General features: G+C 45.0%; 1 protein-coding gene across 2 annotated transcripts; it reads left to right on the plus strand.

Annotated features, from left to right (window-relative positions):
- The first annotated feature begins 8,904 nt into the window (after positions 1-8,904).
- On the plus strand, positions 8,905-15,062 carry pbdc1 (polysaccharide biosynthesis domain containing 1). 2 transcript variants are annotated; one of them, XM_062961200.1, is made up of 6 exons: positions 8,905-9,054; positions 9,147-9,212; positions 11,959-12,018; positions 13,822-13,962; positions 14,059-14,170; positions 14,719-15,062. In XM_062961200.1, exons 1-6 carry the CDS (start codon positions 8,998-9,000, stop codon positions 14,835-14,837), a joined length of 555 nt encoding a protein of 184 aa, XP_062817270.1. In that variant the 5' UTR covers positions 8,905-8,997; the 3' UTR covers positions 14,838-15,062. The 2 variants fall into 2 exon arrangements, with proteins under 2 accessions (XP_062817270.1, XP_062817271.1); XM_062961201.1 differs by lacking the exon at positions 11,959-12,018.
- The last annotated feature ends 2,351 nt before the right edge of the window (positions 15,063-17,413 follow it).

The raw sequence follows: 17,413 nt of genomic DNA on the forward strand, positions 1-17,413 counted from the left end.
CTACTTGGATTTGCAAGCATTATTCGCCAATACATCACACAGTCCTAGGCACTTGGGAAGTGTCCGACCTGTGATCCAGTACAACAGACAGCATAGGGATCTTGTTTGCTATATACTAATCTTGTGTATCAAATAATAATAATAATAATAATAATAAGTATGGATCATCAATGTTGCAATCTCCGATGACAACGAAATTGACGAGAAGCAATTGGAAAAGCTTACACGATATGAGTATTTAAAGATCGAACTGCAAAGATTCTGGCACAAGTCAGTCAAGGTGGTCCCAGTGGGGATCGGAATATTGGGTGCTGTGTCTAAAAACCTTGGCCTGCACTTAAAAGCCATTGGCGCTGACAAAATTACTATCTGTCAGCTGCAAAAGGCCACCCTACATGGATCTGCATGCATTTTTTGCCAATACATCACATAGTCCTAGGCACTTGGGAAGTGTCCGACTTGTGATCCAGTACAACAGCCAGCATAGGGATCTTGTTTGCTATATATTAATCTTGTGTATCAAATAATAATATTAATAATAATAATAATAATAATAATAATAAGTATGGATCATCAATGTTGCAATCTCCGATGACAACGAAATTGACGAGAAGCAATTGGAAAAGCTTACACGATATGAGGATTTAAAGATCGAACTGCAAAGATTCTGGCACAAGTCAGTCAAGGTGGTCCCAGTGGGGATCGGCACATTGGGTGCAGTGCCTAAAAACCTTGGCCTGCACTTAAAGGCCATCGGCGCTGACAAAATTACTATCTGTCAGCTGCAAAAGGCCACCCTACTTGGATCTGCAAGCATTATTCGCCAATACATCACACAGTCCTAGGCACTTGGGAAGTGTCCGACTTGTGATCCAGTACAACAGCCAGCATAGGGATCTTGTTTGCTATATACTAATCTTGTGTATCAAATAATAATAATAATAATAATAATAATAATAATAATAATAATAATAATAATATACTAATAATATACTACAGTAGAGTCTCACTTATCCAACATAAACGGGCCGGCAGAATGTTGGATAAGCGAATATGTTGGATAATAAGGAGGTATCAAGGAAAAGCCTATTAAACATCAAATTAGTTTATGATTTTACAAATGAAGCACCAAAACATCATGTTAGACAACAAATTTGGCAGAAAAAGTAGTTCAATATGCAGTAATGCTATGTAGTAATTACTGTATTTATGAATTTAGCACCAAAATATCACAATATGTTGAAAACATTGACTACAAAAATGTGTTGGATAATCCAGAACGTTGGATAAGCGAGTGTTGCATAAGTGAGACTCTACTGTACTTCAAAGACTCTGGCAGAAACCTGTACAGGTGGTCCCGGTGGTGATGGGCACACTGGGTGCTGTGTCAAAAGATCTCAGCCGGCCTTTGGAAACAATAGACATTGACAAAATCACGATCTGCACTCCAAGTGGTGTGATTCTGGTCAAAGGACCTTTAGTACAATGCCAAGTTTTTAACTTTGTGTGTGTTTTTAAAAAGCATTATGACTGTATTTGCAATTTGCTTCTGACACTATAAATAAAGGAAATAATAATCATCATTATCCCGGCTTCTCCCCTTCCCTGGTGTTTTTCCTGGCAGAGAAGGGCTCAACGGGAGGCCGGAGCCAGAAGAGCCTCCTGCTCTTGATTCCAGGCCTTTTATTCCGTCCGGACCCAACTGGCACGGCCTTATCAGCCCTGTCTCCGGACTCTCCGGCAAGCGGGCTGGGAAAGGGCAGACCTCCCTCCAACTCAGCAGACCCAAAGGCGGCAGATGAGTGCGCTTGCAGAGCACATTGAATGCCATGGCTCTGTGTGATGGAGCCCTCCAGGGAGTTATAGTTTCCTAAGGTCCAGATCCTTCTCTGGGTGCATCTACACTATGGAAAGAATGCTCCTGCATTTGACTTCACATGCCATGTATCCGTTTGATGGCGTCCTCCTGAAAGTTATAGTTTCCCAAGGCCCATGAACCTTCTCTAGGTGCATCTACAGTGGAAAAAATGCAGTCGGAACCTACATTAAATACCATAGTTCCATACTGTGCAATCCTCCTGGGAGTTATAGTTTCCTAAGGTCCATACCCTTCTCTGGGTGCATCTACACTGGAGAATAAATACTCTATGGCATGAATGCAACTGTCTCTGCGTGCTGGACTCCTCCAGAGAGTTATAGTTTCCCAAGGTGCATGAACCTTCTCTGGGTGCATCTATACTATGGAAAGAATGCTCCTGCATTTGACTTCACATGCCATGTATCCGTTTGATGGCGTCCTCCTGAAAGTTATAGTTTCCCAAGGCCCATGAACCTTCTCTAGGTGCATCTACAGTGGAAAAAATGCAGTCGGGACCTACATTAAATACCATAGTTCCATACTGTGCAATCCTCCTGGGAGTTATAGTTTCCTAAGGTCCATACCCTTCTCTGGGTGCATCTACACTGGAGAATAAATACTCTATGGCATGAATGCAACTGTCTCTGCGTGCTGGACTCCTCCAGGGAGTTATAGTTTCCCAAGGTGCATGAACCTTCTCTGGGTGCATCTATACTATGGAAAGAATGCTCCTGCATTTGACTTCACATGCCATGTATCCGTTTGATGGCGTCCTCCTGAAAGTTATAGTTTCCCAAGGCCCATGAACCTTCTCTAGGTGCATCTACAGTGGAAAAAATGCAGTCGGGACCTACATTAAATACCATAGTTCCATACTGTGCAATCCTCCTGGGAGTTATAGTTTCCTAAGGTCCATACCCTTCTCTGGGTGCATCTACACTGGAGAATAAATACTCTATGGCATGAATGCAACTGTCTCTGCGTGCTGGACTCCTCCAGGGAGTTATAGTTTCCCAAGGTGCATGAACCTTCTCTGGGTGCATCTATACTGTGGAGTGAATACAAACAGGACTCACTTTAAATACCGTAGCTCCATACTAGGCAATCCTCCTGGGAGCTATAGTTTCCCAAGATCCATGAACTTTCTCTGGGTGCATTTACACTATGAAATAAATGCAGTCAGGACCCATTATAAATACCATAGCTCCATACTATGCAGTCCTCCTGGGAGCTATAGTTTCCCAAGATCCATGAACTTTCTCTGGGTGCATTTACACTATGAAATAAATGCAGTCAGGACCCATTATAAATCCCATAGCTCCATACTATGCAGTCCTCCTGGGAGCTATAGTTTCCCAAGATCCATGAACCTTCTCTGGGAGCACCTACACTATGGAATGAATACACTCTGGCATGAATGCAGCTGGGCCTGACTCTAGATGCCATGTCTCTATGAGATGGTGTCCTTCTGGGAGTTATAGTTTCCCAAGGTCCATACCCTTCTCTGGGTGCATTTATACTATGGAGTGAATGCTCTTGCACCCCACTTTAAATACCACGGCTCCATACTATGCAGTCCTGCTGGGAGCTATAGTTTCCCAAAGTCCATGGACCTTTTCTGGGTGCATCAGCACTGTGGAGTGAGTGCAGCTGGACCTGACTTTAAACGCCATGTCTCCATGAAATGGGGTCCTCCTGGGAGTTATAGTTTCCTAAAGTCCCTACCCTTCCCTGGGTGCACCTATGCTATGGAATGGATACACTGTGGAGTGAATGCATCTGGGCCTGACTTCAAATGCCATGTCTCTATGGGATGGTGCCATGGGAGATATAGTTTCCCAAGGTCCATGAACCTTCCCTGGGTGAACCTACTCTATGGAATGAATATACTCTGGCATAAATGCAGCTGGGCCTGACTCTAGATGCCATGTCTCCATGAGATGGGAGTTATAGTTTCCCAAAGTCCCTACTCTTCTCGGGGTGCGCCTACGCTATAGAATGAATACATTCTGAAATAAATGCAGCTAGACCTTACTTTAAACGCCATATCTCCATGAGATGGGGTCCTTTGGGGAGTTATAGTTTCCCAAGGTCCACAGACCTTACCTGGATGCACCTACGCTATGGAAACACTGTGGAGTAAATGAAGCTGGGCCTTACTTATAATGCCATGTCTCCATGTGATGGTGCCCTCCTGGGCATTATAGTTTCCCAAGTCCATATCCTATTCAGGGTGCATTTACACTGTGGAATGAATGCACTTGGACCCCCGTTTAAATCCCATAAGCTCCATACTAGGCAGTCCTCCTGGGAGTTATAGTTTCCCAAAGTCCCTACCCTTCCCTGGGTGCACCTACTCTTTGGAATGGATACACTGTGGAGTGAATGCAGCTGGGCCTGACTCTAGATGCCATGTCTCCATGAGATGGGAGTTATAGTTTCCCAAAGTCCCTACTCTTCTTTGGTGCACCTACTCTTTGGAATGGATACACTATGGAGTGAATGCAGCTGGGCCTGACTCTAGATGCCATGTCTCTATGGGATGGCGCCATGGGAGTTATAGTTTCCCAAGGTCCATACCCTTCTCTGGGTGCATCTACGCTATGGAAAGAATACACTATGGAGTGAATGAAGCAGGACCTTATTCTAAATGCCATGTCTCTATGGGATGGAGCCCTGGCAGTTATAGTATCCCAAGGTCCATAACCTCTGGGTGCATTTATACTATGGAATAAATGCTCTTGGACCCCACTTTAAATCCCATAGCACCATACTATGAAGTCCTGCTGGGAGTTATAGTTTCCCAAGGTCCAGGAACCTTCTCTGGGTGCATCTACACGGTGGAATGAATACACCGTGGAGTGAATGCAGCTGGGCCTTACTTATAATGCCATGTCTCCATGCGATGGCACCCTCCTGGGAGTTCTAGTTTCCCAAGTCCATATCCTTCTCTGGGTGCACCTACAGTAGAGAATAAATGCAGTTGGGACCCTTTTTAAATCCCATAGCTCCATGCTATGAAGTCCTGCTGGGAGTTATAGTTTCCCAAGGTCCATGAACCTTCTCTGGGTGCATCTACACGGTGGAATGAATACACCGTGGAGTGAATGCAGCTGGGCCTGACTCTAGATGCCATGTCTCCATGAGATGGGAGTTATAGTTTCCCAAGGTCCACGACCCTTTTCTGGGTGCATTTACACTATGGAAATTCCATAATGGAGTGGATACACTCTGGCATAAATGCAGCTGGGCCTTGCTCCAGATGCCATGTCTCTATGGGAGGGCGCCATGGGAGGTATAGTTTCCCAAGTCCATATCCTTTTCAGGGTGCATTTACACTGTGGAATGAATGCACTTGGACCCCAGTTTAAATCCCATAGTGCCATACTAGGCAGTCCTCCTGGAAGTTATAGTTTCCCAAAGTCCCTACCCTTCTTTGGTGCACCTACACTATGGAATGGATACACCGTGGAGTGAATACAGCTGGGCCTGACTCTAGATGCCATGTCTCTATGGGATGGGGCCATGGGAGTTATAGTTTCCCAAGGCCCATACCCTTCTCTGGGTGCATTTATACTATGGAATGAATGCTCTTGGACTCCACTTTAAATCCCATAGCACCATACTATGCAGTCCTCCTGGGAGTTATAGTTTCCCAAGGCCCATACCCTTCTCGGGGTGCATTTATACTATGGAATAAATGCTCTTGGACCCCACTTTAAACCCCATAGCACCATACTAGGCAGTCCTGCTGGGAGTTATAGTTTCCCAAGGCCCATACCCTTCTCTGGGTGCATTTACACTATGGAAATTCCATAATGAAGTGGATACACTCTGGCATAAATGCAGCTGGGCCTGGCTCCAGATGCCATGTCTCTATGGGATGGCGCCATGGGAGGTATAGTTTCCCAAGGTCCATACCTTTCTCTGGGTGCATTTATACTATGGAATGAATGCTCTTGGACCCCACTTTAAACGCTTTGGAATGGATACACTGTGGAGTGAATGCAGCTGGACCTGCATTACTCTAGATGCCACGTCTCTATGAGATGGGAGTTATAGTTTCCCAAAGTCCCTACCCTTACTATGGAATGGATACACCGTGGAGTGAATGCAGCTGGGCCTGACTCTAGATGCCATGTCTCTATGGGATGGGGCCATGGGAGTTATAGTTTCCCAAGGCCCATACCTTTCTCTGGGTGCATTTATACTATGGAATAAATGCTCTTGGACCCCACTTTAAATCCCATAGCTCCATACTATGCAGTCCTGCTGGGAGCTATAGTTTCCTAAGCTCCATGAAAATTCTCTGGGTGCATTTATACTATGGAATAAATGCTCTTGGGCTCCACTTTAAATCCCATAGCACCATACTAGGCAGTCCTCCTGGGAGCTATAGTTTCCCAAGGTCCACGACCCTTCTCTGGGTGCATTTATACTATGGAATGAATGCTCTTGGACCCCACTTTAAATCCCATAGCACCATACTATGCAGTCCTCCTGGGAGTTATAGTTTCCTAAGCTCCATGAACCTTTTCTGGGTGCATTTACACTATGGAAATTCCATAATGGAGTGGATACACTCTGGCCTAAATGCAGCTGGGCCTTGCTCCAGATGCCATGTCTCTATGGGAGGGCGCCATGGGAGGTATAGTTTCCCAAGTCCATATCCTGGAATGCGGTTGGCGCCTTCCTTGGGAGGCCGGTGGGTCCGGGCTGGAGCAGCAGCAGCAGCAGCAGAGCCCCCCACTCTTCCTCCCCCCTTCCTCCTCCTGGCCTACCTTGAAGGGCGGGCCCCGCCCGGGCAGGTGCTTCAGTCCAGCGGGCGAAGAAAGACAAGGACGCCGCCGCCGCCGCCCTCGCCCTCGCCCTCCTCCTCCTCCTCCTCCTCCGCATCCCGGCCCCTCCCTCCCTCCCTCCCTGCGTCTCCTAGGCAACCGCGGAGGGGGGCGCTGTTCCAGGCGGGCTCTTCCCTTTGGCGCAGCCCCCTCCCTGAAAAGCCCCTCCCTTTCGAACAAGTGCAGGAGGAGGAGGAGGAGGAGGAGGAGGAGGAAGGCCGGCCAGCAACAACTAAGGACTAACGGGGCGAGGTGAATCATAATAATAATAATAATAATAGTAATAATAATAATAAAACAAACAACAAAGTTCTGGAAAGAACTTTGGGAAAATAATAAAAACTACAACAAAAACGCTGGGTGGATAAAGGAGTTTGAAGGAAAATTCTCACAGAACAAAATGGAACTGATGGAAATAACAACTGAAATGATCAGCAAACGAGTGCAAAAAGTCAAGAACTGGACATCGCCTGGTAGGGATCAACTTCATGGATTTTGGCTCAAACATCTGATTAGTTTACATGGAAAAATGACAACACACCAGACATCACAGTTGTGGAAAAGAACAAGGTTTGGATCATGGATGTTGCCATCCCAGGTGACAGTCGCATTGACGAAAAACAACAGGGAAAACTCAGCCGCTATCAGGACCTCAAGATGGAACTGCAAAGACTCTGGCAGAAACCAGTGCAGGTGGTCCCGGTGGTGATGGGCACACTGGGTGCCGTGCCAAAAGATCTCAGCCGGCATTTGGAAACAATAGACATTGACAAAATTACGATCTGCCAACTGCAAAAGGCCACCCTGCTGGGATCTGCACGCATCATCCGAAAATACATCACACAGTCCTAGACACTTGGGAAGTGTTCGACTTGTGATTTTGTGATATGAAATCCAGCATGTCTATCTTCTTTGCTGTGTCATACAACATTGTTGTGTCAATAATAATAATAATAATAATAATTTCGCATCTGATGTACATGGATGACCTAAAGCTATATGGGAAAAGAGAAACTGACATCCAGTCTCTAACTACCACTGTCTGAATTTTTAACACTGATATCAGCATGAAGTTTGGCTTGGACAAATGTTCAACAGTGGCATTGAAGAAGGGAAAAATCATTGAAAGTGAGGGCAGAAATATGCCCAATGGCCAAACAATAAAGTCTCACCAGCCAGAGGCCTATACATATCTGGGCATATTACAGCTAGACAACATCAAGCATGAACATGTGAAGACTGTGGTCCGTAAAGAATACACACAAAGGGTCAGAAAAATGATTCATTGAAACTTATGCCTCAAGTCCCACCTCCCAGCAGCCAAGAACTGGTGGGATCACAAACCTGCAAAAGTATTTGAAAATGAGCACGCAAAGATACTGTGGGACTTCTGAATCCAGACGGACAAAGTTCTGAAACACAACACACCAGACATCACAGTTGTGGAAAAGAAAAAGGTTTGGATCATGGATGTTGCCATCCCAGGTGACAGTTGCATTGACGAAAAACAACAGGAAAAACTCAGCCGCTCTCAGGACCTCAAGATTGAACTTCAAAGACTCTGGCAGAAACCAGTGCAGGTGGTCCCGGTGGTGATGGGCACACTGGGTGCCGTGCCAAAAGATCTCAGCCGGCATTTGGAAACAATAGACATTGATAAGGTTTTCCCTTGACATGAAGTCCAGTCATGTCTGACTCTGTGTATTGGTGCTCATCTCCATTTCTAAGCCGAAGAGCCGGCATTGTCCGTAGACACCTCCAAGGTCATGTGGCCATGGGCAGGACTGCATGGAGCGCTGTTATATACTAATAATACAATATAATAATATTAATTATATATTACATTTTACATGTAATATTACTAATAATATTACAATATATTGATATCGTACAATATAGTAATTTAATGCCAGTATTGTGCTATGCTAATAATATAATATTGTATGTAAATTCAATTTGTAAGCTGCTCTTCGGGGTGAGAAGGGCGGGATATAAATGTATTAAATAAATAAATAATGATAAATAAGAGATGTGGGTGAAAGCACCTCCTATTTCCTGGCTTTTGTTATGTGGCTGGATTGGAACACACCCTTTGCGATAGAAGCTAAGTAAAGGCTTCCCATCGGGCTTACGGTATTTCCTTGCGAGGGGACTGAACGTGCGAACGCCAGACACGTGTCTGCAGGGGGAGGGAAAGGGCGCGAGGAGAGGATCAGCTGAGGAGGGGGCGTGGCCTCCTGCTTCCCCGCCACGCCCCCTTCTCCTGGTCAGCGGGATTTGCTGAGGTAGCTGCGACGACGCATGCGCGCTCATGGAAACATGGCGGCTCCCTCAGGAGGGAGCTTGATGGCGGCTCTGGTGAGGGAAGCGTGTCCCGGGGAGCGTGGGAACGGCGCCTTCCGCGCTCTCTTCCCTTCTCATTTCTCCCGTGTCCTCTTCTCTTCCTCCAGGGCCCCAGGGAAGCCTCGGCTGCCGCCCACGCGCTCTCTTTGCCGCCTGAGGCCTACGGCAACGACGTGAGTCTGGCTCTGTTTCCGGGGGGAAGTTGGGGGCCGGAAGTGCTGTGGGCTTTTTGGGCTGTTCAATGAAAATGTTTCCTGTGTGTTGTCAAAGCTTTTTATTCCCGGAATCACTGGGTTGTTGTGAGTTTTCCGGCCTGTCTGGCCATGTTCCAGAAGCATTCTCTCCTGACGTTTCGCCTGTATCTATGGCAGGCATCCTCAGAGGTTGTGAGGTCTGTTAGAAACTAGGCAAGTGGGGTTTATATCATCTATCTATATCTTTCTTCTATATATATAAAAGGAGAATGGCATCGCTCCACCGGGCAAAACAACAAAACTAATAATAATAATAATAATAAAACTTTATTTATACCCCGCCACCATCTCCCCAACGGGGACTCGGGGCGGCTTACATGGGGCCATGCCCAGACACCATACAATATAACAAAATAAAACAACATATCATAACACAATATAACAGTGCAAAAATAATCATATACATTACAGCACAAATCAGAGAAAACAGTAAAAAACAGGGCGGGCCACATGAACACTTAATTAAAAACTCGGGAGAGAGAGACATAGGAATAGGGGGAAACAGGGAAATAAAATGGTGGAGCAGTCTAAAGGATAAAAACCAAGGGGAATGGCCAGAGCAATATATTACATTTACTCCCCAAAGGCACACCGGAAGAGCCATGTTTTTAAAACTTTCCTAAAGGCTAAAAGAGTGGGGGCTAGCCTAATCTCAGTGGGCAATGAATTCCACAGTCGGGGGGCCACAGCAGAAAAAGCCCTCTCCCTCGTTCCCACAAGACGGGCCTGGGACAGAGGCAGTGGCGAAAGGAAGGCCTCCCCGGATGAACGAAGGGAACGAGCAGGTTTATGGTAGGAGATACGGTCCCTAAGGTAGGTGGGTCCCAAACCGTTTAGGGCTAACTAAAGGCCCCACAACCTAGAAAATTGACAACACAACCCCTCATCCACGTCTCTACGTTCTTACAAACAAACTACACATCCCTAGTAGAAAACGGCCAGGCTTTGAAGCAGCGAGGCTATTCACTGCAATTCCAATTGGCCACAACAACGCGTGGCAGGGCACAGCTAATATATATAAGAGATTAATGGTGTCCGTTCCTCCTGCTAAACAACAAAAGTACAAGCCCCAGAACCTAGAAATTTGGCAGCACAATCCACCATCCTTGCCCCTAGGTTCCGACAACAAAAAGAAAAGAAAAATAAAGTCCTAATTAGAGGGAGAGGAATAATTGCTTTTATCCAATTGCTGTCAGTTACAAGGCTAAGCTCCGCCCACTTGGTCTCCTGGCAACCCACTCAGCCCAGGGGACAGGCAGAGTTAGGCCTCACTTAGGCCTCTTCCACAAATTATCTAATTTCCTCTGGATTATATGGCAGTGTAGACTCAAGGCCCTTCCACACAGCTATATTACCCATTTATAATCTTATATTATCTGCTTTGCACTGGATTATCTTGACTCCACACTGCCATATAATCCACTTCAGTGTGCATTTTATACACCTGTGTAGAAGGGGCCTCATATAATCCAGTTCTAAGCAGATAATATAAGATTATAAATATACAGTAGAGTCTCACTTATCCAAAATAAACAGGCCGGCAGAAGGTTGGATAAGTAAATATGTTGGATAATAAGAAGGGATTAAGGAAAAGCCTATTAAACATCAAATTAGGTTATGATTTTACAAATTAAGCACCCAAACATCATGTTATACAACCAATTTGACAGAAAAAGTAGTTCAATACACAGTAATGTTATGTTGTAATTACTGTATTTACGAATTTAGCACCAAAATATCATGATGTATTGAAAACATTGACTACAAAAATGCATTGGATAATCCAGAACCTTGGATAAGTGAGTCTTGGAGAAGTGAGACTCTACTGTATGTGTTTTAAAGGTGTTATGATTCTATGTGTTTTAACTATGTTGCTGTGAGTTTTCCATGCTGTCTGGCCATGTTCCAGAACCATTCTCCCCTGATGTTTCACCCACATCTATGGCAGGCATCCTCAGAGGTTGTGAGGTACGTTGGAAACTAGGCAAGTGGGGTTTATTATATCTGTGGAATGATGTCCAGGGTGGGAGAAAAACCCTTACCTGTTTGAGGCAAGTGTTAATGTTGCAGTTGGCAAGTTTGATTATCATTCAAAAGCCAAGCACCTTCAAAGCCTGGCTGCTTCCTTCCTAGGGGCATCCTTTGTTGGAAAGGAAGAAAACATAGAAATGAACAAAATCTGGCTACCAATATTTTTAAAACTCTAAAATCAGGACAGTAAATAAAGAGCAACACTCAGAAAACAGGGGAATTCCAAACCAGAAACCATCAGGGCCAACAAAGGTTTCCCCCCAGGCAGAAAGAAGCCAGGCTTTGAAGCTGCAAGGCCATTCAATGCTAATCAAGGTGGCTAATGCCAACATTCACACTTGCCTCAGGCAGACAATAGTTCTGTCTTCCACCCTGGACATTATTCCACAGATATGTAAACCCCACTTGCCTGGTTTCCAACAGACCTCACCACCTCTGAGGATGCCTGCCATAGATGTGAGTGAAACATCAGGAGAGAATACTTCTGGAGCATGGTTAGACAGCCCAGAAAATTCACATCAACCCAGTGATTCTGGCCATGAAAGCCGCTGACAACATATGTCAACTATGTCGTATCCTGCCTTGAGGAGGGACAGTTAAGAAATATTATTAAAATTATTATTGTTGTTTTCAGCCCCGTGTAGAGGCAGCATGGGCTGCGAAGGCCTTCCAGCATGCTCAGGTCTACTACAATGTGAGTCTTTGCCATCTGCCTTTTCCCAGATGGTGGGCTTTTGGGGAGGGCACCCTTTTGGCCTCTATGTTTGGCTCCCAGTAACTCCCAGTTGGTCCACTTTGGTCTCCCTCCCTCCCTACGAGCCCAAGAGAGAAGGAGCCTATAGGTGGGTAGGAAGCCCTTTGCCTGGCCTGCCTTTGAGGCAGATCCTTGGACCCTCTGCTTTCAGCATTAGGCACTCTTCTCCCAAAGTTAGGTGCCTTTCCATTGTCTTCCTTTCTTTTAAGACTACCTTGGGTACCTGAAGTTGCCTGGGCTATTTGAAAAAGTCAGTTTTTAATTGTACAAAATGCATAATGTTAACCACCAGAAACTCCATCAGTACTTAGTTATGTTGGACAAGTTTGCTCTGGATGCATCATCAGTGGGGTTCAGTGTGCTCTTTGGCTGTAGGATAAACTACAACTCCCACTATGGTGAATCAGTCCCCTCAAACACCTTCATCAGGTTTTGTTAGTCATGAGCGTTCTGTGTGCCAGGTTTGGTCCAGGTCCATCATTCGTGGAGGTCACAGTTTCCCTGGTTGTGAGTAAACTACAACTCCCAGAAAGGAAGGTCAGTTTCCCACAAACTCCTCCAGTAATCAAATTTCGGCATATCAGGTTTGTGTGCAGAACCATCAGTGTTTGGGGTCAGAGTGCTTTCTGGATGTAGGAGAACTACAACTCCCCCCAAATCAAGGTGAATTTCCCCCTAAAACCTCCAGTATTTTTTTCCTGGTCATGAGGGCTCTGTGTGCCAAATTTGGTCCAATTCCATCTTTGGTGCAGTTCAGAGTGCTTATTGATTGCAGGTGAACTATAAATTCCAGTACAGTAGAGTCTCACTTATCCAACACTCGCTTATCCAACATTCTGGATTATCCAACGCATTTTTGTAGTCAATGTTTTCAATATATCGTGATATTTTGGTGCTGAATTCATAAATACAGTAATTACTACATAGCATTACTGCGTATTGAACTACTTTTTCTGCCAAATTTGTTGTCTAACATGATGTTTTGGTGCTTCATTTGTAAAATCATAACCTAATTTGATGTTTAATAGGCTTTTCCTTAATGCCTCCTTATTATCCAACATATTCGCTTATCCAACATTCTGCCGGCCTGTTTATGTTGGATAAGTGAGACTCTACTGTACCTGCAACTCCTATAAATCATGGTGAATTCTCCCCAAACCTCTCTAGTATGTTCAGTTGCTGATCAATTCCTCTGTTTGCTGTGTGCCATAGAAAATAATAAGAAAGGGTTAAGGGAGAGGCAGTGGGCGGGATCATGCAAATTCCACACCAATGGAGAGAGTAAGGAACACTGGGATGCCTGTCATGGAGGAAAAACAGAAAATCTAGGATGAAGTGGTCCCTATCTGAAAGCCTTCCCTTGGGTGGTGGGCAGGATAGTGTTTGTGGGGCTCTTGGACATGTTCACGGCGCTCGCCATAACCTGCCATGTCATTGGAAGGAAGGCCATTGGTGTCTCCTGAGGAGTGGAAGCCATAGCTGTTTGTGGAAGTGGGAGCTTGTCTGTAAATGCACACCCCAGCCAGACACACACACACATTTCACTTTTATTATGTGTATAGATGTATTATTACTACGAGCAATAAGTTTTTGCTTTTTTAACCAGCATATTTTCTCATTTTATACCATAAGCTCATATAGAGCCCTGGTGACACTGCTATAGGTACCAATAGTTCCTTGATTTGTGTCTTTCCCCGTGCGTCTCTTCACCAGCTTCCATTCCTCCTCATTTCTCTCCTGCAGCTTATTTCTTCAGTGGATCCCAGGTTCCTGAATCTGACCAAAACCGATGACCTGATCTTCTCTGAGTTCCGGAAGGCCTTTCCAGACCTCAAAATCAACCTGCTGGACGAAGAGGACCTGAAGTCTGAACCTGCCAAGGAGGTTGGTGCTTGACAGATGCTGTACGGTGTGGACATGGCGGCAAAGGCCCTGCTCCTTCTCAGTGGCAGAAAAGTAATGGCTTCTTCTTCTTTGTAGAAGTGGCGCCCGTTTTGCATGCAGTTCGATGGGGTGGTGGAGGACTTCAACTACGGCACCCTCCTCAGGCTGGACTGCAGCAAGGAATACACCGAGGAGAACACGATATTTGGTAAGAGGCCTGAACATGCAGCTGGTCGGCCGCCATGGCTTTGCTACTCAAGGACAAGCCCTGCTCCATCCCAAAGAAACAGCCATTTGGGGCTTTATAGGTCTCAACAGCCATGCAGAGAACCCATTGGTGCAGTGGGTTAAACCCTTGTGCTGGCAGGACTGCTGACTTGAAGGTTGGGTTGCTGTCCTGAAGGTTGCCAGTTCAAATCCAACCTAGGGAGAGTGCAGATGAGCTCCCTCTATCAGCTCCAGCTCCATGCAGAGATATGAGAGAAGCCTCCTATAGGATGGCAACACATCTGGCGTCCCCTGGGCAACGTCCTTGCAGACAGCCAATTCGCTCACACCAGAAGTGACTTGCAGTTTCTCAAGTTGCTCCTGACATGGGGAAAAAACAAAACAGCCATGCGATGCATTCGGCCAAAAATGATAATAGGAACCCTCTTGGAGAAACTCATTGGTCAAGAGCCTTGTCTCTTCCTTTGGGATTCTTTTTTCAGTGTGTTTTGTTCAGATGTAGACCAGAGCGCCTTGTTCTCTTTGCAGCCACAAGGATCCAGTTCTTTGCCATTGAAATCGCCCGCAACCGAGAGGGATACAACTGCGTCGTTTATAACCGCGGCAGGAAAGCAGACGCCGGTTCAGAAGAAGCCAACTCCACATGAGACAAAACAGTGTGTTCGAGAGGAAAAGGGACCCTAATTGTGCTCCAGCCTCTACTCCAGCTGAGTAACAGACTGTTCTTGAGGCCCAGCCAAGTGCAGAACGCAGAGGCCAAAAGGATCGTCGTTACGGATAGAACAGTGGTGTCTTCGTCCAAGGGCTCTAGTAAATTCTGCAGCCTGAATACTTTGCCAGAGAACATTAAACAGTAATAACCAAGAACCTTATTTTCTGTGCCACCTTTCACTGATACTACTGAAAAGACACACATTTGCAGCTTTTCCCAGTGAAAATGGCCATGTCACGTGTGGATGCTGGTAGGTGCTCTCCCTCCCCAAAAAGCCATAATGATGTTGGACCCCCCACTTCCCAGCTGCCATGTGAAAACAGCATCCTCAAGGTGCCTTATGTCCCAGGATGCAAATTCAACATTCCTCAGAATTGACCAGGCAGTTGCGCATATGCATGCGCTCAACTTCCCCCCACACTCATCCTGGATCACTCTTCTAAGGTTTTGCAAGAAGCACACCTTTCCTGTCCCAAAAAACAGTCGCCATAACCTTCCTTGCAAGCATTTGCAAAACAAGAGCAATCCAGGACGAGCTTGGGGGAAAGTTGAGCGCATGCACATGCGCAGCTGCGGAAAGGGACCCCGCCTGGTTGAGGACACAAGCCAAGCGGCAAAGTTTGGTGGGGAAGGACTTTCCAAACTCTTTTATCGCTATGAGAAGTGCCTAGATTTCAATGGGGACTATGTTGAGAAGTGGTATTTGGGTCTGGCTTTCAACTGTATATGGTAAATGTTTTCTCCTATACTTTGTTCATTTTTAATTCCAAAACGTAATCTACTTTCTGGATAGCCCCCGTACTTCGCTAATGGCAGTCACAATTGCACCATAGGGAAATCATCACTTGCAATGGGGAAACTTCACGGGCTTCTATCTCCCACTTTTTTTGAGCTGAACCTTTCTACAGTGGTGGAACACATTTACTACTGTTAGTTCACCACATTTCAGAACGTTCGACTTATCCATGGATTTTTGGCAATTTTAAAAAGTTTTTACAAACAACATTTCTTTAAAAACTGCAAGAGCAATCTTGAACTTTCTATCCAATGACACAGGATAACGGGATCATTTCCCCCAACTTTCAGAAATACGGAAACATTATCGATTGAAGGGATTTTTTTAAAGTTTTCAGAAAAACGAAGTGTTTAGAGGGAGGGATAATTTTTTCCCTCTCTTTTGATGGGCGCATTCTCATTCCGAGGCATATTGGGAAATGTAGTTTAAAACAGAGCCTTTTGAATTCTTTGGCATAGGGAAACTCCCCAAACTACATTTCCCAAGTTCTGTGTGTTCCCAAGATGTAATTTTCCCTGTCTTAATGCGAGAAGCAAGCCATCACGAAGGCGAAGAAGCCACTAGGGAGAGGAATGGCAAAGGAGGTAGCCAGACATCGTAGCTTTAACTTTTCTTATGCTTCCTTTTACTAGCAGCAGGCAGATTGCTTTCTTGCCTTGCATTAAATCAGGAGTCCTCAAACTTTTTAAGTAGAGGGCCGGTTCATGGTCTTTCAGGCTGTTGAGGGGCCAAATTATCATTTGAAAAAGAAATACGAACAAATTCCTATGCACACTGCACATGTCTTATTTGTAGTGCAACCCCCCCCCCCCCCGCAACAACTATTTATTTATTTGCTACATTTATACCCACCCTCTCTCACCCTGAAGGGGACTCAGAGCGGCTTACAAGTTATATGTACATACAATATATAATATTATTGGCATAGCACAATGTTAGCATTATATATTACTATATTGTCCTATACCACTATACCGTAATATTATTAGTAATATTACATTTAATATATAATATATAATTAATATTATTATATCGTATAATTATTAGTATTATATTGTATTGCATTATAATATTAGTATCAATATTATATGTATACACAATATATTCAATTATTACCATAGCACAGTATTAGTAAATGAAAGAACAATACAATATTTAAAAATAAAAACAACATAAACCTATCAGGATTTCAATGGGAAGTCTGGGCCTGCTTCTGGCCAATGAGATAGTCAAGTAAAGTAGGATTGTTGGTATTGTGTGCTTTCAAGTCATTTCAGACTTTGGGCGAGGCGAAGTCTAAAACTAAGAGCGAGGGCCAGGTAAATGACCTTGGAGGGCCGCATCCGGCCCCTGGGCCTTAGTTTGGGGACCCCGGCATTAAATGAAACTGACTGGGAGCCTTCCAAGCTTTAAACAACACTAATGAAAAAGTTTTGGGGTTCAGCTTTGATCCTTAACTTTTTGGAGTGGGCCATGCTAATGCTTCAAAAAGACTTTCGACTTACAAAACTTCAGAATTCTTCCAATTTCCGATCTTTTACGAATCACTTGCACATGCCTACTGCCTTGTCCTTGTGAAATGTGTTGCGGGGAAAAGAAGGGAAGCACAGCAACGGAGGTGGGGCATTTTAATGTGTTGGAGGAGCCCAGCCGTTCATTATCTTCTACCTTCTTTGGAGAATTGGCTGAAGTTTGTTGGCATCCGTTCCCTTCTC

This window comes from Anolis carolinensis, unplaced genomic scaffold, assembly GCF_035594765.1.
Source record: "Anolis carolinensis isolate JA03-04 unplaced genomic scaffold, rAnoCar3.1.pri scaffold_8, whole genome shotgun sequence".
Taxonomy (NCBI): domain Eukaryota; kingdom Metazoa; phylum Chordata; class Lepidosauria; order Squamata; family Dactyloidae; genus Anolis; species Anolis carolinensis.

What these genes read in the sequence shown, in the direction of transcription:
- pbdc1 (XM_062961200.1), top strand. Translation starts at nt 8,998, where the DNA reads ATGCGCGCTCATGGAAACATGGCGGCTCCCTCAGGAGGGAGCTTGATG. An exon ending in CTGAGGCCTACGGCAACGAC is followed by an intron (nt 9,213 to 11,958) that starts GTGAGTCTGGCT and finishes TGTTGTTTTCAG; the next exon opens with CCCCGTGTAGAGGCAGCATG. An exon ending in AGTCTGAACCTGCCAAGGAG is followed by an intron (nt 13,963 to 14,058) that starts GTTGGTGCTTGA and finishes TCTTCTTTGTAG; the next exon opens with AAGTGGCGCCCGTTTTGCAT.